This window comes from Plectropomus leopardus, chromosome 19, assembly GCF_026936395.1.
Source record: "Plectropomus leopardus strain MGB_pleo_1.0 chromosome 19, ASM2693639v1, whole genome shotgun sequence".
Classification (NCBI taxonomy): Eukaryota; Metazoa; Chordata; class Actinopteri; order Perciformes; family Serranidae; genus Plectropomus; species Plectropomus leopardus.
In genome coordinates this window covers 8,418,116-8,444,120 of record NC_142194.1, presented here as the reverse complement: position 1 = coordinate 8,444,120, position 26,005 = coordinate 8,418,116, and the positions used below count along the sequence as shown (strand labels likewise).

Here is a 26,005-nt window from a genome sequence, read left to right as displayed (position 1 = left end):
GAAAAAACTTGAAAAGTCATAAAATTTGTAAATGGCTATTTTAAGGGCCTGGGAAAGTTGTGGAAAACTACATATACCCTGGTGGATTTTGAAAAGTTGTGGAAATCTGTTACAGAAACCTGTATAATAATACGTGATGTGTTCAAGGACTGTCGGAAATGTGAAAATCAACAATAATTATTGTTTCTGACATCAGTGGTGTCACTCACACACCACACCAAAACATTTTCTTTAGAAACACTGAGAATCTCCAAAAAAAAGCCCAAATCTTTTTTAATTTAAATTTTTTTTCCACAAAAATTAACGGTAAAATAAATACAAGATACAGCCATTGAAAGTTTTATGTCCCTCCCCTAAAAAACACAAGTCCCTCCCCAGTCCTAACTCATTATTCACTGCCCTCTTCACTCTCATAAATAACAAACAGTCCCTTAGTTATATTTTAATATTCAGTTTGTTCTGAATTCAATATTTTAAACTAATATTTATTTTAAAAAGCTATTATATAGTAATAAAAAAGAACTGACAATGAGTGTAGACGGTGGCTTCAGAGAATGCATGGTCTTGAAAATTTGCCTCAAAGTCATGGAAAGATCATAGAAATTTATTGGTAAAAATGTGAAGGAACCCGAGACAGGAAAAACAATGGATGCTGTAAACTTACTGAAATTTTTGCAGGCTAAAATAATCAAAAAGTAAATTTATAAACACATGTACAAAGTCCTTGTAGGTTAGTGAAACATCAACTGTTGCATTGATCTAAAAGCCCCCAAAAAAGGTGGATATACTTGTATTATTGAAGGTGCATCTGTGTCTGGTGATGCACCTCGCTGTGGTCACAACCAGCTCCCAAAATCTTGTGTGTAATATGACACGGATAGAGACAAATCTAATCTGATGTAATCCAATCTGAGCAATCGATTGTAAGAGATCAAAGAGGAAACTTTATTGCCTCTGGTTCAATCCTTCACTGATGTCATATTTTTGTAATATTTCACAATATCCACCCAGACAAACAGATCTTTCTCTTATGTCCTGTTTCACTCCACTTTCAGCTCACAGCTAATTTCACGTCCATCCTCACTCTGATAGCGTTTATGCTATAAACACCTTATTAGAAAGGAGGTTCTGGTGTTATTGCACTGGCTGCTCATCACTCAGGCTGCCTAGAAAATGTCCCCTCAGGCCCTTTACGTGTTTTATTCTTTCACCACATCAAATCACAGTGGATTTTTGTTTGTTTTGCTTGTTTTTTTTAGCCGTGCTAGCAGGCAGTGTCCGTCCATCACTTTGGTCCAGACTGAAACATCTCGTCAACTATGGATTGATTGACATTCCTCAGAGGATGAATAACTTCAATGATCCTCCAGCAGGTAAAAGTTTTCACTCATTCTGTCAGATATCATGTTTATAGAAAGGTTTAAAATGAGATTTTGTTCAGATGCTGTTGTGACTTTTATGATCTCATGACTTTTCTTTTTAGCTGCATCTTGAGGTTGACTTTTGTGGATTGGACACTCAACAATTTAAGGCCTAGATTAGCCTGAAATTTGGTAAATACCGTGGCGTCATGTCAAAGTTAAAGTTAAATATTACGCTATTTGGTGAAAAAAAGCAAGGAAATATATTCAGAAGTATAAATCAATTCACTGCCAGTTTCTGGGTCACCTTTGGATGAATTTTCTGGTTTGGATGTATTTGTTTTAAAGAGCAATGACATTCCCCTCAGCTATACTTGATCAGAAAATATTGGTACACGTAAGTATTGTAAAATTATGGTTTTTGATACTGTATTGATTCTTAAAAACAATTCTGATACGTAAAGCAAAACAGAATGATGCACTCATGCCATCAGGATGATTTTACCAGGCTCATGTTAAGTTTTGTGGCAGTTGTATTTTGTGTTATGATAAACTCCCCGACCTCTACATCTGTCAGTGTAGTAATCTTTCTCCAGCCATTGAAGATAAGATTATTAGTCCCATTATGGAGACATTGCATTGTTACAGCAGCAAAGGGATATCAAATCAAGCTATGTACAAGATAAACAGAGCAGAAGAACAAAATAACTAGTAAAAAAACAAGATGCAAAAATAGAAATAGGAATTGAACAAAAAAATAGAAATGGAGCAAAGAATGTAAAAGTAAAAATTAGATGCAAAACTCAGTAAAAAGAAAATACACCAATTGCATATGGAAAATAACTTGACATGGTGATAAATTGCATGTAAGTTTGACTATTTCGCTCCAAAATAACTACACATCACTGGCATAAGCACCAAGAACACAGGCTGTAAAACAGGCAGAATGGAGTACACAGCAAGCTACAACAGTTTTCCTCAAATATATGTTCAAATAATTGCAATATATTGCTGTTTATCGAATTGTAACACATTTTTTTTTTGACAACGGGTAATTCAAAATTTCCAGCAAGTCAATTAGTAGCTAATCGTCCAAGTTCAATGTGACTCCCGTCATCAGACCCAACAGCGTCCTCTGACGGTGTCTTTATGCCACCACAAGGTGGTGACCTTCTCGTTTTGGAGAGAGACAATTTCAATCAGGTTGGGATAAACCTAAAATTGATATAAAACAATGATTTCACTGTCATGGCAGCTTCAAAATGTAAAACAAAAGATGCATTTACCCATAAATACAAAGTTTGATCTAACTTCACTGTGTTAATGATATTGAAACAATCATTCCTCATAGTTGGATTATTGTAATGGTCCATTAGAAATTATTAAATAGAGTCCACCTTGTGAAAAAAATGCAGTTGCGAAATTTCCAATCCAATGTGAATGACCTTACAGTGGCAGGCCGTCCGTTTTAAGATCGACGTTAAGGTTTTACTTACTACTTTCGAACCCCTTCATTACGTGGCCCCAAAATATGCATCTGCTGTCCGTTTACCTGGAACCAGCTAAAAGTCTAAAAGGGACATGGCACTGAGGGCTCATCAGCTGTGAAACAACCTGTTGGAGGAACTCCAGTTTGCGTCAGTATGATCTTTAAAATCACTTTTAAAAACTTATTGAAAGGCTTTTCTGGAATTTCTTCCTGAATTTTGTAGGTTTGTTTTTATTTGAGTTACACCGTACCTTAGTCTGGATGTACAGTAGCATTTAAAGTTTTTGTTTGTCATAGTTATGAAAATAACATTTTGTGAAATTTGCTGAAATTGTCACTTTATCTACATTGGGTGAAAAAAATAAGGTTCCTCTTTGACCCTTTGACCCCTTGAGCATCTAATGGCATTTGCAAGAATCCACCGCAGCGAAAGATAAACAACCAACTAGAGCTGAGGAGTCCCTAACGCCTGGGCCAAACTGCCTGCATCAGCAGTGTGTGACGGCCACCTCACTGCCAGGTGTGCAGTGTTCATACAGACAGCGTTGTTGCTGCAGCGCTGCGGCAAAGCTGCCTGCTGTTGTAACTACTGAATTTCCACAATTAAAATCCAATACTCCACTAATGAATGGAGCCACGCAAGCAAGCGTATTATCAACAATACGGTCATGTAAATATTTTGCAATAAAAAGTCATGTGTTAACAAAGGAAGGAATTCAGAACAGAAATGTTGTCTCAGGGCTTTTATTTTGAAATGGAAACAAAAGGTGTAGTTATAAATTTTTGGGGATATTTTTCATTTCTATGACAGATATTGAATATATAGTAAAAGGCAATATGTTGTAAAAATTATCATTAAAGACTATTTTCATGTGGGGGAAAAAAACAAGACCTATTTTCCAGAAATTCCGCAGCCGTGCAGCAGCCGTGCAGCAGCCGTGCAGCAGCCGTGCAGCGCCTGAGTAGAGCTACTCATGCAGGCAGTGTGGAAGCTCCAACCTGTTAATATGAGGGCCAAACCCCCCCCCAAAAAACAAGATGTTTTGCACACACCGACAGTGTGATATAGGTGTAACCCAGCTGTCAGTCATGTCAAGTGCGGTCAAACTCAAACTAGGCAGCCTTGATCGAATATGAATCAAAGACTCTGTTACTACATTGCCTATTTCTCACCTCAGATATTTTCAGGAACTTATTTTAGTGTATTGTTTAGCTGTAAAATTAAGTTTTCTCCAGTCGGTGCTGCTTCGTTTCTGCTCAACTTTTCCAACATAGCAGCAGGTTCACGATCAGTGGTTGATTAACAGCTGAGAGACCCCTCGGCTCTGAGAACCAATTAAAATAAGAGGAGGAACGTCTCTGTGTGGATGCGATGACAGTTACAGCAAATGTTATAAAGTTATAGTTTATAGCTTATAGCTTTAAGTCTTCCACTGCTCTATTTTAAGTTTAAATTCAGTAACTGTTTCTACATTTTCCTCAGTGTTTTATGTATGATTTTTTATCATCCATAGTTTCAATTTATTTTGTTCTTTATTTTTGCAACTTATAATTGCCTATAGTCAAACATTAACAGTGTTTTTTTTAATGTGTAAATCACTTTGTAATGATGGTTTTGGGGAGTGCTATACTAAAACTTAACTGGTGACAACAGATCAATAGAAGAATAATCCACATCAGGGTTTCAGGTGCCACTGACTAATGTATTTTTCTCCTGGATGTTTGTGTGGGCTGTTTATTATCTGCAGTAACTGTACTTACTTTTACCGTTAAACATAATTACAGCGCATTTTTGTCTCCACCAGGGTCCTCCTTACCCGCCCCCCCAACCTCTAAAAGACCACTAAGGGATGCTGTGATGACCACTTAGGGAGTGAGTGGCATCTCCAGACGGCTGTCAGGCTAATTTGTTATTTTAAAAAAAAGATCTGTAATCCTGTTTGTCCGGCCCTCTTCCAGTATGAGGCAGCGGTATTATTACCGCAACAGACTTAGTGATATTCTCAGACATTATAGGGAGGACGGGGACACATAAACTGGTGAGACGTCTCACTGACTGTGGATTCTTGCAGGTGTTGCAGTCATGATGATCGCGAGTTTCTTCTTACTGCTCTTCCTCACAGGTAAGACTGGATTATAATTCTTGGCATGGTGCATTTAGGTTTATCCTAAGAAATGTTTGGTGACAAAATATGTTTTCTGAACATTCCTGTGGTTTGTTAATTTAATTTAATTGTTTTGTCTTAAGTGTTGTACTATGCTGACCTTCGCAGTTGCGTTAAATTGTCATGTATCTGCGTGGTATTTATAGTGAAGAACTGAAGGAGCGGTGCTTTGTGTCCTCCTGCTGACGAATGTCAATTCTAGGGGTTTCGATATAAATGTTTATTTTTAATGACATTTTCAAAAAAAATATTTCAACAATAAAAAGGAACATTAGATAGCTTTTTCTATCCTAATAAGAATTTGAAACCCATATTTCACCTGAAAACTGTGCCTTAATGTGAACGACATGCATTCAGCAGACAAATATCTGATGAATCTAAAACAGACAGCTCCACTTAAACTTTATTGTGATTATAACTGCAATAATGTTCACATTTAAAAAGCATTAGTGGATTGATGACATAAAACCCTGCAGCCCCGCTAAAGCCCATCTCATAATGGCCTTTCAGTGACCGCAATCACGGGATATTAATGCAGATAATGCTGTTTGTTTATGGTTGATGATAGATCGGTGGTGGTGGATACCTACCCACAGAGACTAATGTTTGCCATTTCTTTTAAATTATACATAATTGAGACAGGGTTTGTGCAAGGTACTTGAGATACTTGAATTTTAAATTCAGTGCAAGAATACCTTTTTTCACATTTTTTAAAACTTGGTCCTCGAAAAAGTACGTGAATGAAACTGAGGATAACAGAAAGATAATTAGTTTAGACATGTTACCTAAATGTTTTAAACTAGGAAGCCAAGAACGGACACGCTTGCAATTATTTTCTCATGCCGTATGATGGGTATGAGAGTAGGTAAACACTAGTAAATAGTCGACGCCAGGATTTGTTCGCCAATCTGCAAACACTGGAGCAGCATCAGGTGCTAGCACGAGGTTTGAGCTGTGTTTAGGCAATAAGTTAGTAGCGGTGTTTGTCTGACTGTGGATTGTGGAGCAAATTTGCACAATTCACTTGCACCAGATGGTTGTGGAGAAAAAAGATTTCATCCTTGAGAATAAAAACAAGTTTTTGAAAAAGTGCCTGAAAGTCCTTGAATTTGACTCACCTGTATGAGCACTGTTTAAAGCACATACCACAAAAACAACATCCAAATTGATAAGAGTGTGTTTTTGATTTCTTCCCTTTTTTAAGAGTATTTGCCACACAGAGTGTGCCTTTATGTTTCTGCTGTGGATGGAGTCGTCCCTGAGCAGAACTGCAGTTATCAGGATGTTTTAAACTACCTTAACCTGACCAAAGACAACGAGCTGTTTTCCACGGCCCGGCCTGTTAAAAACTACAAAAATCCCACACGAGTTTCCCTGGAAGTTCTGCTCTACGCCATTCTAGATGTGGTAAGGGGTGAATTTTTCAAACATTAAATGAAAAATCTTATTTCTTTTGTCAAAGGATGCATGTCCTAAAATTAGTTAGATTGTGGTAGTAAACTGCCTGAACTCTGAGATTTAATGCTGCTGATGTTTGCAGACATATGCTTAATTAATATATTTATTTTTTTAACTTAAATGCTTATATTTTGTACCCATACTGGCCAGATTTTAATGTTGAATATTTAGTATTGCTTACATTTGTAACTTATTCTGAATTTAAATATGTGTTTGAAGTTTTTCTTAAATTTCATGCATCTTTGAGGAAGATGCATTTGCAATTTCGTTATGATTACGTAATGACAAAAGTACATGAAAAGCATATTGGACAATGGCAGACATATTTGTCCAATTTGCCCCATTGTTGCTCATTGCTTATGTTGCATTTTTTAAAAATAAATTAAACCAATTGGCTTGGATCTCAAACATTTAAACACTTATGAAAAGCATCTGAACACAACACAAGAAAACTGATGTTGATCTAAATTCCAAAGGATTAGAGATGGTTAAGAAAAAAAACAGCTCTGACTTGGTATTGCTCTGTTTCCGCTGTTGGCTGTTTCTGTGTAACAAAATAAATTGTGATTTAAACCAGATATTTATTAGCTTTGCCAGAGAGCAGTTACTGCAGGTTTTACTGCGGCCAAACCACAAATCTTTTGTTTCACAGAGTTGTTTCCAGATGAGAATTATTTTAGAAATTCTCAATTTTGCTATTTGTCTGTCGCTTGATACTTGATAAATGATTATTGCAACAAAATTAGTGGCAGTAATTGTTTTGATACAGCATGTTGGATCAGTTTCACTGCAAATACAAAAGAGAAAAACAACAGACGCCGTAAACCAGCACGCACAAAAGGGAAACATACTTACAATAAAAATAATCAAAGCAAAAAATGTATGATATTTATAGTTTTAGTTCAGCTCTGGACTTATCAAAAATGATGTTCCAGTAAAAAAACACTGTGTATTATATATGCAGATCCAGATTGTAATGTTATAATGTCATAATTTGGAGCCTTTTACAGCTTGTGTGGAGTTATGTGCTGCCTAAGAGGTTTCTAGTCTGACAGACTGAAAGGATTTTCAAGACATATTTCTTTGTTTACAGGTTGAAAAAGAGCAGAAATTCATTCCTTATGTTTGGACTGTCATGGTGAGTTCTGTCAGTTTATGACCAAGGCTGAACTTCTGCTGTGTTTTTTTAAATCATTTTTTCTGAGAGCCTTTCATTTGTGTCTCACTCTCACTTTCTCTTAACGTTCCTGTTTTGTGACTCCTTGTGTTTTTTCTGTAGAGGTGGCACAATGAATACATTTCCTGGGATCCAAAGCAGTTTTGTGGAATTAATAATGTTTCTCTCCCTACTGATTATTTGTGGAAGCCAGATCTCACCATTGAAGAGATGTAAGTGTGAATGCATTCACACACACACATGCACACACACACACTCACGACTGTACTTCTACCTGTGTGAGGACCCCCATTGACATAATATATCTATTTTTAATAAAGCGTCCTGAAGTCTGCCATCATGTGTGTCTCTGTTCACACGTCTCTGTGTGTTCTCATGCAGGACAGAGAAGGACAAAGCTCCTCCGAGTCCTTATCTCACCATCAATAATAAAGGTGATGTTGAGGTCCAGAATGACCAGGTGCTGGTCAGCACCTGCAGGATGCACACTTACACGTTCCCCTTCGACATACAGAGATGCAACCTCACCTTCAAGTCTGTCATACACACCGGTGAGTGAGTTGTGTTTGTAAGAGTTTATTGTAACGTGTGCAAATTGGTGCGACAAGTGAGAGAGGTCTAACGTTGGGGGTTGATGCATAAAAGCAACAATGTGCGAGTGTATACTTGTGTATTTCTCATTTTCAGAAACTTATTTTAGTGTACTATTTAGTTGCAAAAGGAGAAAGTTGGTCTGGCTAGTGGGCGAAGCTTGGTAACTCCGGTTAAAGGTATCCAACATGTAGCCTGGGTCACAAACTTTCTCATTTTACAGCTAAACGGTGCACTCAAATATGTTTCTGAAAACTTTTGAGATGAGAAATCAGTTTCATTTAGTGCTATGTGAATATAATGACAGTTGCAGCAAATATAAATGTTTTTTTCAGCAATGGCTCAAGGAACGTTACAAAGAGCATTAGGTGTCGACCTGCCCTCTAAATCATCCAGATCCCAACCTGATTAAGTATCCATGGGACTTGCTAGTAACCCACCTCGCAGCCCACAGGATTAAAAGGATCCGCCTTGACAGGTCAGAGCCAAGTCTAATCCAAGGAGACCCCACTGTGGATCAGGAGTACCTCTACGATATCAGGACGTCCCACAGACACTCAGTCAGATTGGGATCTGGGAAATTTTGAGGCAGGTTGCAACATTGGGCTCTTGTTGGTGCATTGTCCTGCAGGGGGGGGGGGGCGACTGCCATCAAGGAGTGCCATTGCCATGAAACGGGGTACTGCAACAGTATTTGGGTAGGTGGACCATGTCAGGTGGCATCCACATGAAATCCAGGACCCAAGATTTCCCAGCAGAACATTGCTTTGTAACAAGATGATCAATTTCATTCATTCATTTGAATGTTTTGGCTCATATCAAATTTCCTTCTCTTATAGTATGAGGACATGTCTTGTGCTGCACTTTTGTGCGTTCTCAAGATCAGTTGATGCTAGATGCTGGCGTGTATTGGTTATTCCAAAGTGGTGTTGTCCTGGGGTTACCATGTCAGGCTCGGCTGTGAATCAAACTCACACCGCCTCACTGTCTCCACCACACGCCATTAGACTCCTCCACTTATCATCCATTCCTCTCTTATCTCACCTCAAACAACCTTACAGTTATTTTATCTCCCTCCTCAGCAAGAGACATTCAGCTCCTGTCGAGTGACAACTCTTCAGAGGCCACAGAGTGTTCTCGTGAGGTGATGCGGACCCAGTACGAATGGCTGTTTCTCAACATGACAGTCACGACCAACAATGCCACGGATATGTTCGGCCAGGACATTGTCATTTACTCTGTGCGTATGACTAGACAAAGATGCATACTTGCACAAAATAACTGTCATCAAGCACTAAATTTAAGTACAGATTTGGATGGTTGTAGTTTAATATTTCCTTTGTTCTTTTATTCATTTTTTGTATCCTTCCCTTTTTTTGTTCTTTCTCTCATCTTGTCCTGTCTTAGAAACTTTGTTTTTACCTTTATTTCTTCTTACTTTTCCTTCTTGAACAGCCACTTACATTTTTTTCCTCACAAGCATTTTTACTGTAAACATTTGAGTGTAGAGCCACTACTCCTTCACGGTACTTTTGCTCAAAGAAGTATTTCACTGCTAGAAGGATGGTCTTTTCATAAAACTGTGCTGTCTATGCCCTAGAAAGATGAAAGGTAATGACTCTTAATGAGTCTGTTGTTTCCTTTGACACTGCAGACTCGAGCATTGATTGATTGGTTCACATTACCTTTTTGCTGCAAGATTTGTACTACAATTTTTTTCAAGATACCCTCTAAAATGTGCAGGAGAAACATCAGCCGTCTGACCCTTGAAAATCATTTCACAGATCACCATGAAGAGGCGATCTCTCCTCTACATTGTCAACTTCTTGGTGCCCGTCATTTTCTTCTTGTGTCTGGACTTGGCCTCCTTCATGATCTCCGATAACGGAGGCGAGAAGCTCAGCTTTAAGGTCACTGTGCTGCTTGCCGTCACTGTGTTGCAACTTATTCTGAATGAAATTCTGCCTGCCTCGTCCAACAGGATTCCTCTTATAGGTAAAAAACTATCTGTTATTGGAGCTGGTATACTGACTCATTGAGTAGATAATTGTCCACATTAATGATGCTGCCTTTACTCTCAGCGGTCTACTGCATTGGTATTTTTGCTCTGATGCTACTGAGCCTCCTGGAGACAATTTTTGTGATGCATCTGATGGAGAAAGACTCTGCATCTCAAGAAAATGAGGCAAATATTGACCAAAGTGGGAGCAAGGACTGTAACAAACAGAGCAAAGACAACATCCACAACAGTCATAGAGGTGAGACCTGGAGCCCATTTGCACCAGCTGGTCAAGAGTTTGAAATCAGCTTAGCTACAGTGTCTTTTGTAGTTACTGGTCCTTATCAACGACTATGTAAAGACAGACAATGTGTCTCCACTTCACCACGCTTTTCAAAAGTGAGGTCACAGTTTCCCAGATGTGGCCACTCCTGGTGAAGTTATTTGGCGCCAGATTCTGTGCAGAAGTGATTCGTGTGGTAACAAGTTCCCACTGGCCGACCAGTGGAAAGCAGCGCCATTGATCACGAGAACCCAAACTGTCAAACACAGCTGTCAAACCCTTATCAGGAAAACAAATACTTGGACAAACATCAGTGTGATGTTATCCAAAGTTTCCACAGTGCTGGAAAACCCTGGAAAAGTGATAGAATTTTGCAGTCACATTTTATTTTATTTGACATGTTTCTTTGATCTTCTAATTTGACTTATGTCCCCTCTGCTAACATTTAGAGGCCGTTGTTTGTGACCTGTACTGCAGCACGCCACCAGAGAGTGATCCAAAGTGTTTTTGCTTCACTTTTGGGGAGCTGTCATGTTTTCCATCTTTATTATACAGTTTGTGGTCCTTATGTAGTTAGTTAGTTAGTTGTTAAAAAAATGTTTTTATTGCCTGATGTCTGTCATGTCTACTGTTTTCAAGGTGACTAAAAAATATGACTCGTGGATCAGTACCTCACTTGGTAGAGCCGGCGGCTCATGTACAAAAGGCCGCAGCAGCTGCTTGCTCAGTTCTAACCTCGGCCCTTTGCTGCATGTCATCCCCTCCCTCTCTGTTTCACACTATCGCAGTTCTGTCAAATAAAAGCAAAAAGCCCCCCAAAATATCTTAAAGGATAAAGTAAGATTCGTTTACTGTAAGTTTAAGAGTAGAGGAGGTAGCTGTTATGAAACGCCGACCACAATCTAACCCAATACTTGATTAAAATCCTGTCTATTAATGATAAACTAAGAAGAATTTAAATGCCTTAAATTTCAAAATGTTACACACAAACCTAGAGAGGGATCGATGAAAAGCTGGTGCAGCCCAATCTAGAGTCATTGAAGCTGTTCTTTCTCGTTCTTTACTGTTATGATGTCTTGTAGTTATTGTTTTCCAGTTTATACATGCCTGGTAATTGTATAATTATAAATTTTGGGATAACTGTCCTTTCAGAGGTGCACAAATGGACTGAATGCGCGTGTATCTATGATGTGTCTACTGGTGAAACTCCCTCTGAACTACTGCCGGTGGCCAAGGAGGTTAGACTCGAGATGCACTTCAGTCACAATGAACACAAAATCCCAAATGTATCTGCTGATAATGTGACAATGTATAATTTTATAAATCACTCTAATTATCCATTTTTGCAGGGCAACAGCAGCAAACTGACAGAGGAGTACCACGCCTTGGAGAAGCTCTCAGATGAGCTGAGGGCGATGGAGAAAACATTGTCGCTGCTCCTCAGCAACAGAAAGGAGAAGGAGAAGCCTGGCTACTGGACCGGAGTGGCTAAAATAGTCAACAGGGTTTTCTTAATTTTCTATTTAACAGTGGTCTGTGTGTTTTTAATTGTTATCTTTATAAAATGGAATAATGCATAGATGTAATCATCGCTACATGATAAAAACATGGCTGTTTTTAGAGAGGAAACTTTTTTGATTTCTTTGCATCTCCCTGTATCATCAGCACTACATGGACCCACAGGGAAAAATCAAAACATAATTTAGCAGTGCTCCAATTAAGTCATTGATAACTTACAAAAATATTGCATGAGTCCGCCCTCATTGTCCCTCTCCCTCTCTTTGTCTCACAAACAGTTTGGATAGAGCTGGTGTGTCTGTCCTCAGTCTGGACATTACGCTACTATAATGCATAAAGTTTGCGGGTAAGCTGGTCAATAACACCTATTTTATCTATTCATTTTTTTCTCTCCTGATGCTACTAAATGACAGCTCGTTCACTTTCTGAAAGAGGTCAGTACTCCTCTTTCTTCAGACTTTTGGTTGGTCATTCTTGACTTAATTCTCTCAAAGACTTCTTTATTTCTCTGTTTGCACATTGCCCTGCAGTATCATACCTTTTTATGGGGATTGTTCAGAGGACAATGGGATCATTATAAGAACACGGGTGTGAACACTTTCACTGTTAAAAAAAAAACAGAGTGAATCTGACGCAGACATTTCTTATGAAATTTCTAAAGAACAATTTTAAGAAAAATCTTAAATATAGATGAATGCGGTGCAGTGTCAATCAGAATCACACCTGCTCCTACCTGGACCTACCTGATCCGTTAGTTCTTGCAGTGCTTAGCTCTGTATGAGTGCTGAGGACTGAACATATTGCTCTGATGGAAAATGTACACTCATAAAAGTCTTGTTTTCTGCACAGCAGTTTTCACAAAGCTGATGAGGAAATGTGTACTTTGCTGTTCATATATTTAGTCCTATGGTATTTTACAACTGTTGTTTGCATGTTTTACACAGCTTTACATCAACATGTAACGCATATATACAGAATGAACAGGTCTGGTTGTGTTGTAAAATGTATGTACACTGATATTATTATAACATTTATGTCTTTTGCTTGCAATATTCAGTCTTTATGATACATGCTCTCACAGGTTGTTGAGATTCTTGCATTTATGTCAAGAGTTTTGAGTTTTATCCTCCGGAAATAGTAATGATAGTAAATGATAGTAATGGTAAATGCTGCTCACTGAAGCCGATATCATGTCAAGATGTATTCATTCATCAAACAGTTTTGTGACTGTTGTATGTGTAGTACTGGCTATGAAAATATGTATGGGAAGCTCATATTACACAATTAAACAACTAAATAACATTTTTTCTCCATATGCAACCAAACACATTTGTTCTTGTTCTTGTCAGTTGTGGGGACCACCAACTTTTTTTCTTCTTGTGAGGACCACCTATTTTAAATGGAGGCAGTGTTGAATTTTACTTTGCAAATTACTGGTGTGCTTGGCAGTAGATCGCATTTCCCTGTTTTTCATCTTATCTCCATTAATTAATAATTATAAAAATAATAATAAACTTAATTTACAGAGCACTTTTCATACAGGGGAGGCAGTTCAGAGTGATTCACAATAATAGATGCAACACAGAAGAAAAAAAAACCCAGCAATATTAAAGGACAGGCGATGAGAAGCAGGATATAAAAGTAAAAGTTAAAAGCACAGAGACCAGGAAGAAGAGTCAAAGTAAAATAATTGATATAAAGTACCAATTACAAAAATTACATTGATTAAAAGCCAGACTAAATAAATTTGTATTTAACTGTTTTTCTTTTTTTTAAAACGAAAACTAAAACTTTTCTTATAGCTTTTGGCAAGATATTCCATAATTTTGGAGCATAATTAACATAAATTGTGCTGCTGACATGTGTCTAATTGTATGTATTTAAAAACAGCAGCAGGAGACCTAAGAGCTCATGGAGGACTATAGAATGACAGAGAGTCTGCAATGAAGGCTGATCCCAAATGTATTATTACAAAAGGGACAGCCCATCCCTGGCTGCTTGGCAGTCGATATCTCTGTAATACAGTACATGGGTATCTCGGACATAACGTCAAAGGTGCTACTTCTTCACAAGCTGCTGATAGGGCTAGTTAATTTTTTGAACATTTTAAAGTAAAATTATGTACAAATTTTACACAATGTACCTTTAAACAAAGAGGGGTAGGAGAGTGCAACAAGGGAGGTAGACTTTAAGGTTACAAGGCTTTTTCCAGTTTACACTCTTGTTAGTGTAGTATAAATTAGGGGTCCTGGCTGTTTTAATGGTTGGAATGGGGCACTGATCATTTACAGCCCTATCACCAGGTATCAAGTATGGTGAATGTAATGCAGTGTGTGGCCAGCAGGGGGCTAGTACCAGAGGAAGTAATTTCAGATGGTTGTGTAGAGCAAGAGCTGGTGGCCAATATGTTCTTCAGATGTGACAACATATGAAATTACATTATCTCTAAAATTCAACTCTTACCCCAATTTTTGTGATGTCCTCTGCAGGAGTAAATACTCCCTTAAGAGGAATGTAATGACACATGGCTAATGAAGCAACCTGAGTGTTGCTGCAGATTTTCATTAATTTTCCAGAGCTGTAAGTTGGATTGAGTTGCTTCAGGTTTGAAAACTTCTATGGATATTAGGTGCCTTGCACTTCTGAGGCTTCAATCATCTGTAGCTACAAACTCATTTGCATAAAAAGTTCAGCAAATAATTGCTAAAGTAAGTAAGGAGTTTGGTAAGCAACATTCAATCACCAAGATAAAAACTCTGACTGAATGTTGCATATACCAAATAAAACAAGTGAAGACACCTATTTAGTAAGGACTCACAATTAAATTTCACTTAACCAATTTCTGGTGTGCTTGGCTGTAAATATTTTCTTCTCCTTTTTCATCTTATCTCTTAATGCTGATTTAGTGGAATCACATGCGACAACGTCTTTCAAATTTACTGGGATTTGGTGCAGTCTGGCCTTGGCTTGCCTGCACAATAACTGCCTGCTTGGCCTGATATTACTAACATAAGAATAGTTGTGTATTTATTGTACAGAAATGTAAATTGTAGTTTGTAAGTTTATGTTTGACATACAACTCCTTCAAGTTGCAGGTCTCCACATTGAACTACTTAACTAGTGGAACTGAACAGCCTCAACAGTGAAAGCAAAGACGTAAAGAGCTTTTGGTTTAATGGCAAAATTGATTTGCCCACAGGTCCTAAGTACCCTAAGTAAAGTGGTTGTTAGCAGTTCCTTGGGGCTTTTTTGGTCATGAAATTTGCAGAAGTGCAAGGCAGTGATATCATTGCTGCCACACACATTTCCAGTCAACAAGGAGAGGACAGGGATGCTCATTTACTGTTCAGACCTTTTACATTCATGATGCTGGCAGATTTCCTCCTTTTGCTCCTCCTAACTGGTAAGCTGAATTAATTCTGTATGATTTATGCAGTTGTAAAATTTTCCTTTGCCTCCCCATACAAAGGGGGGGGTGATAGAAAAAAAAATAAAACTGAAAATATTAATACTATGAGCATTCTTCCAAAACTTGTTCACAGAGTGGTGTGGGGATAATTTAAAGTATCAGGGTGACTGGAGAGAGGCATTGCTGTAATTAAGATCTCAACTTAAAATTATCTACAGATGCACTTTATCTTATGGATGAAGGTAGAAAATGTGTGTTCATGGAAATGATACTAAATCGAAAGAGCTGTGTGCTCTTCTTTTTGTTAAGGTGGATGTACTGCAAATTCCTTAGAGCAACCAGAGCTTCTTGATGATCAACTGGAGAAATACCAGAGCTCCGGGGAAGGTATGTACAGGAAATAATCACTCAAGAAGTGCAGAGTAATTGTTTGTTCCTGTAGCTGTAGCCCTGTAAAAAACCCACTAGAGCTGACCTGTAAACTCTTTTCTGTCAGGTGGAAGTACCTCCAATAATTCAGAACAAATTGAGCTTTCTGATGATTACTTGTACTACTTCGAGGACATCGCGGAAGGTACGTACAAACAATCAAAAAGTGCACAGTAATACTTAATGCGAATATATTAATCCTGCAGTCTTCTTTATAGAAGTCTTAAAATTTAAAACACTTTTGGATGTCTTTTAAGACATTTTGCATGTGTAGCAATATAACTAAAAAATATGTTACTGTAAACAGCAAATATGTGTAGAAAAAGTATTTAAAGGTATACTCTCCAGGGTGTCAGTTTCTATTTGTAAACATGCTCACCAGAAGAAATGAAAGTAAAAGCCAACCCCAGATTCACTCTAATTTGGGCATTTTGTTGTGCTATATTTGTGTTTTTCTGGTGCTGTGTCTGTTGGATGCCTACGGCTTATGGTCTGTCACCAGTTTGCTGCATTTTATAAAGCCCTGAATGCATCTGAGCACTGTGGGGGAATGTGGCCATATATGCCCTGGACACAGAAAATTAGAAGAAAGTAAGAGACCACAGGCAGAGGGTAGTCTCTGCAGAAATATACGCCACCATGCAAGAAAGTGGGTTAGAGGTGAAAATCCTGCAGTGTAATTTTAGACAGATGTGGTCTGTTGTGAATGCATGATGACCGGCTGGGCTGTTGTTGTTAGATGCAGTAGTGTGTAATGTGTATCACATTGATCTAAATGGTGTCCTTTGTAAACTCAAAAGACTGTAAAAATGCTCAAATCAAAAAATCATTACTGGATTGGTTTCATAAAACCCTACAGTCCCGCCAACGGCCATCTCTTAATGGCCTTTCAGTGACCACAAACTGGATATTACTGTAGATATTTACGAGCTGGTGTTTATTAAGTTCAGTGATTAATTCAGAAGCAGTGGATATAATGCCTACCCACTGTCATTTCCTGTAAATTATACATATCAAAGCAACACTATGAAACTTTTAGTTTTTTGTCGAGTCGCATTCCCAATATGACAGATGCCAGTGTTTTGGGCTGGTGCTTTGGTCCGAGCATCAAGTATTTGATGACCTTAGAATGAGACTCAACAACTCAACTAAAAGTTATATAATGTTGCTTTAAGAGCATAACAAATAAACTTTTTAATAAAGCAAGTGTCTTGATGTTTCTGCTGTAGATGAGGTGGCCTTTAAAATTCCCTGTGGTTATCATGATGTTATAAACTACCTGAACCTGACCACAAACAAGGAGCTATACACCACATCCCGACCTGTTAAAAACTTTAAAGACATAACACGGGTATACCTCACAATGGAGATTGATGACATCCTAGATGTGGTAAGTTTTGTCTTTTTTTAAATTTTTTAAGGAATACTTCAACCACAAAATGACTATATGTTTATCAAATACTCACTGTGCATTACCTTGAATTTGTGAAAAAAAACTTTGTTTTTCTTGTATGCATCCACGGTAAAAGAAGAATCCCGAACCTTATGATTTAAAACACTTGCGCATAAACAGTTTCAGGAATTGATGAGACAATCATGCTGATTGGCTAATGGCCAATCTAGATGCAGATGTCTAAACACTGTCAATACCTATCATTTTAAATGTAAAGCACTGTACAGCCTTGTCCTGGTTTGTGCTTTTACTTATATTGCGCTCATAAAGAATATATTAGCTTCAGTGTTGTTTGTGTCCTCAAATGGATATGAAACATGTTAAAACTGAAAGATTTTGACACATACTGTATTTCTTTGCTTATAGAGAGAGATTGACCAGACTTTGGTCCTTTCTGTTTGGATTTATATGGTGAGTACTTTCTGAGACTAACAGCCATTTTTGATCATCCCCACCTGTTCATTAGTAGAAAAAAATATTTTTACTAAACTACATCTTTTTCTTTCTTTCTTTTTTCTTTTCTTTTCTCCCTCCTTCCTTCCTAATCCCCTCCGTCCCTTTTCTTGTATAGGGCTGGAAAAACTCCCATATAATGTGGTTTCCACCTGATTTTTGTGGACTTCATCATATAGTAGTTCCCACTGAATTGTTGTGGAAGCCAGATCTGATTATTGAAGAGGTGTAAGTTCTAATGTGCTTGCTCTCACACTTACAAATCCACATACACTCACAGCAACCACTGTTGTTTGAGAGTCATGTTACGATCCAGAAATTACACAAAAACTGAAGCATTTGAATGCAAAAACAGTTATTGTGCAGGTTTTAAACATTTAAACACACATTGTTTAAGTTAAGATTCTGTGTGTAGCATTTTGTGGCATAAAGCAAGTTTCTGAAGCAACTAGAATTTCCAGAAAGTGGGCATTACAGTGTTAAACATCAGGCAAATCTGAAACAGGTGACAAATGGGAACAGAATTATTATCTGATCAGGCAGATTAAAGCCAGATGTGAAGGGTAAGGATTCTGCTGACACAATCAGTTCCTCTCACGAGAGGAGAATTGGGTCAGGAAATAAAACCTGCTTGTAAAACTCTAAAAGAAAGGGTAAGCCTGCTAAAATCAAGTTTTAAAAATTGGACCTTTTGGGAATGTCACAGTCAGCATGGATAATTACATTCTGGAGGTAACACTGTTTAGCTAATATTTTTAATATTCCTCCTACTTGAATCCCTGTCAGCCACTGGAGGGAAATCATGGACATTGAGGATACTGAATCTATTTCTAGCGGGATTGCAATAAATTGGGGGACTATGACAGAGACGCATAGTCCCAACATCCTTTACGGATTGGTACTTTAAAAAATCAATTAAACAATTACTGGGTATAGAGGTTGGAGAATTCGGGGTAACAACATCCCCTGTTAGTAAAATTTCTCCCTAATGTTTGTGTCTTTTCATACAGGACAGAGAAGAACAAGGCTCCTTTAAGTCCGTATATTTCTGTTAGATGGCATGGTACTGTCGAAGCAACTAACAACCATGTGTTGGTCAGTACATGCAGGATGCAAATTTATAAATTCCCCTTCGACATTCAGAGCTGCAGGCTCTCCTTCAAGTCAGCTTTACATAATGGTGAGCTTGTAACCTATGAAATGTTAAAGTTTCTAGATATTAATACTAAGTGTTTATATTTGAATGCATATTTTTCTGTATTAACAGTTAATTGTAACATTAACACACACAAACAGACATCGCCACATTCAGTCCTTCTTTGTTGATGTGATCAGAAGTCTCAGTGTTTTATGTTTACTTTTTACCTCAGATAAGGAAATAAAATTTGAAGCCATTGTCGATACTTCAGAGATCGAGATGATGGAGAACCAGTACGAGTGGCTTTTTATCAATATGACAGTCGCACAAAAGACAGTCAAACAGAGAACCATAAACGACTTCAAATACAACCAAAGCGTGATTGTTTACAAGGTAAGTATTGAGTACATTTTACTATCATTCAGTGGTAAGTACTATTACTTAAATCTTCAACAGGGATAAGTTGAAACAAATTATAAATCCAGCAGTTATGAGTAACATTATCATCCACTTGGGTTTTTTTCTGGTGACCGCGCAAATGTAAATCCAATATTCACTCTTGCACCATGATCTCGATGAATACTCTATTCTGATGAGCTTACATGAGCAGTGCGGTTCAGGGGTGGCTAAACTGTGGCTCAAATACAGATTCAACATGTTGTTTATATTTTCGTCTATCAAGCGGTCTACACTTAATATACAACAACATTATATATGAATTGTATGTTATCATTAGTGCCACATGGTGGACACAGAAATTGGTGTTCAACCCCACAAGCAGTGTCTGATATTCATGAAATCCCTGAGCTGCTTTAACTTATCTCCAGTAAAAACACCAAGGCCAACAAACTGCATGCAGGTGCAAGAGCTGGTTCATGAGTAGATTACCTTTTATGTTGCAACCAGTACTACATAGTTTCCTTTCTAAAAAATATTTAAGGAAGATCAACCACTTGACTTGTTCAAATAACAATCACAGATCACCATGAAGAGGCAGTCTGTCCTCTACATCGCCAACTTCATACTACCCATCCTGTTCTTCTTCTGTCTGGACTTGGCCTCCTTCCTGATCTCGGACAGAGGAGGCGAGAAGCTCAGCTTCAAGGTCACTGTGCTGCTGGCTGTCACTGTGATGCAACTTATTCTCAATGATATTTTGCCCTCTTCAGACAGGATTCCACTTATAGGTGAGGAAACTCAGTGTCAACTTCAACTTCATTTCAGTTTGCACTTCATATGAGCAAGAAAACCACATATAATTAGTCAATGTGTTTTTCCACATTAATGATATTGCCTTCTCTTTGCAGTTGTCTATTGTATTGGGATTTTTGGTTTGATGATGCTAAATCTAATGGAGACTATTTTGGTGATGTATCTGGTGGAGAAAGACTTTGCACCCCAAGACAATGAGGCAAATAACGACCAAAGCCCAAGTGAGGACTGTGAAGACAAAGAGGGCAAAGACAACATGCACAACCGCGGTAGAGGTGAGATGAATTCTACAAACTTCTGGATCTCAACTTAATCTACAATTGCTGTTCAGTTTGCTACTGCTTTGATTGGATTTTGCTGCTATGTTTTTAATAGAGACAGATTTGAAATGAATGATGCATACTGGATACTTAGATCAATATGAATACACTATAACTGCCTTTGTGTCAAAAATGTTCTGTCAGGGTTCAAGAAATGTACTGACTGCGTCTGTGATGTGTCTGCTGATGAACCTCCATCTCAACCGCTGACAATAAAGGTAAGAATTGGGTTACACTTTAAAGATTTGGTTCACCTAATTTAAAAAACAAATAAACAAAAAACAAGACAGTATAAAAACACTTCTACATAGGGTTTTGTTTCTGGAAAGACATGATGCAGTTTAGTTATTTTGATGATATTTTTAAGTTGTTTGAGCTCAGTGTGCAAAATTTCACTCACACCCATTGTAGTGGGATGGAGGCAGCAGATATCTCAAAACCAAAACAACTCCAAAACTGTCTACATGAAGGGATACCCCTAGGGGTAAGAGAGAAAATGTTTGTATATAATTTGATTGAAACAACCCTTTTATTCTCATGACAATGGACACAAAAACTGAAATGTTAAATGTCACACCTTACTATCTTTTATGGTCCATGTTGGAATAATGCTTGATGAGGTATGAATTTTAAGGAAATCAATGGCTGATGGAAAGATGTGAACTGCTATTAATTCCTCATAATGGTTACCTTGAAGGGCATTATCCTGTTTATACCATGGTCCAAAAAATTATGACAAATTGTTTTTATTTTTATACCTTTTGTAATCAAAATCTAAAGTTTTTGACAAGCCATTACTGTTTTCTGTCTTTACTAACTCATAAGATGCTTGTGCAATGGAAAAGTTGTTCACTGCATCAGTAAATAGGATAAACCTTAGAAACACAGTGGCAATGAGAGATATTTCTAGTCTGCTCAGATCATGGAACCCTTTAGCTCAGCTTTTAGCCAAAAAGCTAACGTTTTGCAGGCCAGATTCAAAGTACATAACTATGCATATGGTTGACAGACAGGTAATTTGATGATATATTTTTCAGAAGAAAAGATGAGCTAGCTATCCAGGCATTTCATTTCCTACTGTCTACCACAGCCTAAAGTATAAGTGTAATAGGGTAAGTGCATTAGGGATGATGTTTTTTGTAGGCTGATAGAAGCTAGTGTTACTTTTGTTCCCTCAACAAAAAGCCTACTGGATTTTCCCCCTGGATTTCGAAACATTTTGAAAAAAACTAACACTAGGCTATAAACAAAGTACACTTCGGTTGCATGACTTGATATCACCTTCGTATAAGGACTGCTAAGCCATGCACACTTTGATGACACTCTGTAGTCTTATTTAGCCACTTGTTAAAAACTGCTTTTTGAAGGACTTGTAAAGGCTTCAAAAAAGCACAAATGGGGTACTCTATTTCATGTCATAGAACAAAATTTGACAGTCTCTTTACCTTGTCTTAACCACAGACTTTATTTCAGGCCTTTAGCCAAAAACCCATTAAAGAAAACCCATTGACTTGGAGACGAGGGAACTGGTGGTGCTGAAATACTAACTAATTTCTGGGTTTTAGGACTCATCGTACCACTCTTGCAAATATGATGTGAGTCAATTGCTTATGTAATACAAACTTTCAGTAGGTTCAGAGGGCAAGAGTACTTTGTGCAGCTTGTGTGTTACAGTTTTCATCCTGTGGTGTTTAGAGGCAATGAAGGACTGCACCTAGTGTTGGGAACAAATTGTAAACAGGTTTTTATGCATCCCTTTGCTATTGTTACTCATATTACATACATGCCGGTGGTATTATGTAGCCAGCACATTAGTTTAGAATGGTGAACAGACAGTTTCACCATATCAACTTGCTAGGTGTACAACAGGTTTTAACAGACACCTTGCAGTCAATTGGAATGGAGTGTTCAAATCTTACTAACTACTCGCTCACGGAATAACTTCTGCAGGGTAGCAGAAGCCATCTGACGGAGGAGTTCCACACTTTAGAGAAGGTCTCAGATGAGCTGAGGGCAGTGCAGGAAACTCTGAATCTGGTTCTCAACAGCAGGAGGGAAGAAGGTAAGCCCGGCTACTGGACCAGAGTGACTAAAAGAATAAACAAAGTTTTCTTCATTTTCTATATCACAGTGGCCAGTGTGTTTTTAGTTGTTCTCTTTTCAGCATGGACAGATGCAGAACACAAGTAGTGCATGAAAAACATGATTAGGTTATTTTATTAATTTCCCATGGACATTAACACATCTGTAGTCTGTGTTCACATCTGTAGTTAAGTTTCATTGGTCAATGACCCATTGTTGCTCAGTGTAGACTGTTGAGGGTCTTCACTGACTCATTATGAACCAACTACATGTACCTATAGTAGGCTTTGGCGGTATGTAATATTTTATATCTTAATGCCTTCCTGAAATTTCACTGGGATATACACATATTGACTGTGTCAGTGTGTGCAGTGCTAACAACCCCCCACCCCCGATGGCAAGTGTGTGGCTTACTTTTAACTTATCTGACTAATAAATTCACAACCTACAAAATGTTAAGATAATCACCAGCTCTGGTTTGGTAAAAAACAAACAAAAAAAACCTTCATTCATCAAGTCAGATGTAAAAAAAAAAAAAAACATGCTGCTCTTCCCCACGGTCTCTCCCTGCTGTTGCTGGCTGCCAGCTGTTTACAGTCCTATAACTAGTCCTATAACTAGGTGTCGCAGTGTCTTTCAGCTCGACCGGCTGTTCCACCAGTAGAGACCGGAGACTGAGGTGTGGTGGTGCGTGCTGTGCACTACAGACAGGGAGTTTAATAGAAAGAGGAATGCCTGTATTTATAATGGTATTGAAGACATATCTTCTGGATTTCTAAATACCCTGATATATTGTAATGCCATGACACCGCCCAAGCCTAACCCTGAGGGTAAAATCTAAAGTAATTTATTTATGAGGACTGAATATTCTTTTTGTGTGTTACAAAGTCTATCAATCAAATTATTGCCATTATTATTATGTTAACCTGGGCAGACACCATGCATTATTTAACTTTAACATTGAGATCTAAACATATGCACGAAACCCCCACTCGCTTTGTCTTGTGACAATTTCAAGTTTTTTCAAACAAAATGACCACATCCTCAACAATGTTGACGACAAGACAACAGGAGCAGTTTTTTGTGTTATTCTATGAACAGAAAGTGGCTTATTCTGGATTGAATTTTGGACATCTGTAGTCTTTCAGTAGTGCTGTGCTATTTTACACACTGCCACATATCTTACATATATACTTTGTATTAGCCTCTGACACCAGTCTGGTTGTGATATGAAGTTGTAGTAATGCATGCATTTGAATTGTAATATGCAGAATTGCACTGTTAAGTGAGTCTATCAAATAGATGATAAAATGTTTTTAAATGTAAGCATATCTCTTTTAAAACTCATAATTTCTTTCTTGTGGAAATGCAATTTAGTCAATAGGATATAAACCAACAGTTTGCTAAGACCTGGAGATGTTTTTTTCCCCTCTATGGTTCTAGTTATTTCATATTGTAAATAGTCTTTTTATGGCATTTTACAAATCTGCATCTGCATTTAACTTACATGTTTTCATATGATTGGCTAAAAGTTATGCTAGCCGTGAACAATTCCAATTTCATACTGCTGAAATAAACAGTATCGACACACTTTGTTCTTCTTTCTGTGTGTGTGTGTGTGTGTGCTGTTTGGGCAGCAGCTTACTTTAACAGATGAGGATTAGACAGATAGGTGGCAAAAAATCCCAAATAAATGTAGAAACCTGGCCTGTGAAATGATTCTTTTTTTCAAAAGCATTTTATTTAAATAGTTAACTGGGATTAATCACGTTTTAATTGCAAGTTTACGATTCCATTATTTTGCATGTCAAAACAGTGTTGACATCCATATTAACAAGGTGAAGTGAGTGGGAATAGACTGAATGCAAAGAAATGTACTTTATGATCATGACTTTTAGATTTCTTTGTTCTAAATCAGTGCTGCACTTCTCCAGTGTGGTTGTGAAACCATGAATTAGAAATAGGAGACAACTTGGGTGTCTGGTGGCTTAGTGGATAAAGCAGGCGACCCATAAATAATGGCACTGTCCTTGCCGCAGCAGCTGTGGGCTCAAGTCCATCTACTGGCCCTTTGCTGCATGTCATCCCCTCTCTCTCCCCCTTTCACACTGTTGCTCTGTCCTATCTAATAAAGACAAAAATGCCAAAATAAAAAAAAAATCTTTAAAAAAAGAAAATAGGAGACAACATTAAAGTGCTTGTTCTGTAAAATACAGTGGTTTTGTTTTGTTTTGTTTTGAAAGGATTATCCTACATTTTTCCAGTTGAGAATGGGCTGGTTTAGCTTGTAGGTGGTTGCTCAAACTTTAACTACTTCAGTAATATTTGAATTCTGTTTGACACAAGGTGCACACTTTTGACTTGTCAAATGAACCTACTGTGAATTTGTTTTTTTAAGTAAAGGAGACATTCAAAGTGTAGTGGTGTCTTAGTTTCCATCATTGCAGAAGCAGGAAGCCAAAGGCTTGACTCCAAATGAGAATACGTAGTAAAGACAAAATCGCAGCATGTGATTAATGCGATTTAAAAAAAAAAAAAAAGGTGTATGTTCGGAACGTTAATCACATTGAGATTAACATGTTAACACTGACAGCTTTTGTACAAAAATAACAAGATACTTGGATAAGGTCACAAAATGGTGAGCATGAAAAGTATGTAAGTCTTAGGCTATGGCCTTCACAGTAACCACAGCCAAAATGGCATCTAATATTTACATGTCTGTAATGTGTAATATGTTCAATCTTCATGTAGCCCATGCTCACACAGGTTGTTAGAATTCCTGCAGGAAACTTGAGAATAATTTCAATGTCAAGTTGTATCACTATGCATAAAGTATATCAGACTCGTAGTAGACACAATCACAGTTATACTTGTTTTTGTTAGTTGTGGGGACCACCGGTTTTTTTGGTCATTTGTAAGGACTACATATTTAGCAAGGACACACAGCTGAATTTCACTGTGCCTACATCTGGTATGCTCCTACATTAAATTTCTTTGCTTGGGAAAAGAAAAAAAACAGGGTTGGTCATTAATTTTGCCCAGCCTTCTTCCAGTGCAGTCCAGTCATATTATATCTCGTGATCACTTTCAGACAACACGGAGAAGACAGGGATGATCATTAACTGTGCAGACCTCTTGCAGTCATGATTCTGGCAGGTTTCCTCTTTCTGATCTTCCTCACAGGTAAGCTGGAACAATTCTGTACAATGCATGTGGGTGTAAAATTTCTGTCACTACCTAAATACAAAGGAGGTGAATGGAGCTTTTATTTACACCATAGAAAATTTAGCTGAAAATAATGATATCTTTAACAATATCTCATACCACAGTGTGAGATAAGTCAGAGTAACAGAGTAACTGTTAATGGGAGAGACGTTGCTGTTAAAGTTTTTAATTGTCATTTCACAGTGCTGTGAGCTCCACAATTAAATCCCACATGTGTATGTGGAAAATCCCAATGTTCATAGT

General features: G+C 37.8%; 2 protein-coding genes across 8 annotated transcripts; both read left to right on the top strand.

The window, feature by feature from the left end:
• Positions 1 to 1,255: 1,255 nt before the first annotated feature.
• On the top strand, positions 1,256 to 15,986 carry LOC121959138 (5-hydroxytryptamine receptor 3A-like). 7 transcript variants are annotated; one of them, XR_015775072.1, is made up of 14 exons: positions 1,256 to 1,373; positions 4,923 to 4,973; positions 6,220 to 6,422; positions 7,567 to 7,611; positions 7,753 to 7,862; positions 8,032 to 8,201; positions 9,324 to 9,481; positions 10,026 to 10,236; positions 10,323 to 10,499; positions 11,676 to 11,761; positions 11,873 to 12,028; positions 12,320 to 12,387; positions 15,760 to 15,837; positions 15,947 to 15,986. XR_015775072.1 is itself a non-coding variant. In XM_088070450.1 (12 exons), exons 1-12 carry the CDS (start codon positions 1,346 to 1,348, stop codon positions 12,326 to 12,328), a joined length of 1,404 nt encoding a protein of 467 aa, XP_087926576.1. In that variant the 5' UTR covers positions 1,256 to 1,345; the 3' UTR covers positions 12,329 to 13,366. The 7 variants fall into 7 exon arrangements, 5 of the variants coding, with proteins under 5 accessions (XP_087926576.1, XP_087926573.1, XP_087926575.1 ...); XR_015775071.1 differs by having other exon boundaries at positions 11,873 to 12,387; positions 15,947 to 15,983; XM_088070450.1 differs by lacking the exons at positions 15,760 to 15,837; positions 15,947 to 15,986 and having other exon boundaries at positions 12,320 to 13,366.
• Positions 15,987 to 17,119: 1,133 nt separating this feature from the next.
• Positions 17,120 to 24,063, top strand: LOC121959031 (5-hydroxytryptamine receptor 3A-like). Its single transcript, XM_088070458.1, has 9 exons — positions 17,120 to 17,269; positions 17,699 to 17,743; positions 17,904 to 18,013; positions 18,796 to 18,965; positions 19,156 to 19,316; positions 19,903 to 20,110; positions 20,231 to 20,410; positions 20,600 to 20,673; positions 22,406 to 24,063. The coding sequence occupies exons 1-9, from the start codon at positions 17,243 to 17,245 to the stop codon at positions 22,643 to 22,645; spliced, it is 1,215 nt and encodes a 404-aa protein (XP_087926584.1). The 5' UTR covers positions 17,120 to 17,242; the 3' UTR covers positions 22,646 to 24,063.
• The last annotated feature ends 1,942 nt before the right edge of the window (positions 24,064 to 26,005 follow it).

Bases quoted from the DNA above. Each gene is read 5' to 3' on its own strand.
- LOC121959138 (XM_088070447.1), top strand. From the start codon at position 1,346: ATGAATAACTTCAATGATCCTCCAGCAG. The intron at 6,423-7,566 runs GTAAGGGGTGAA...CTTTGTTTACAG, and splicing joins TCTACGCCATTCTAGATGTG to GTTGAAAAAGAGCAGAAATT. The intron at 10,237-10,322 runs GTAAAAAACTAT...CTTTACTCTCAG, and splicing joins CAACAGGATTCCTCTTATAG to CGGTCTACTGCATTGGTATT.
- LOC121959031 (XM_088070458.1), top strand. From the start codon at position 17,243: ATGGAGATTGATGACATCCTAGATGTG. The intron at 19,317-19,902 runs GTAAGTATTGAG...TAACAATCACAG, and splicing joins AAAGCGTGATTGTTTACAAG to ATCACCATGAAGAGGCAGTC. The intron at 20,674-22,405 runs GTAAGAATTGGG...TAACTTCTGCAG, and splicing joins CTCAACCGCTGACAATAAAG to GGTAGCAGAAGCCATCTGAC.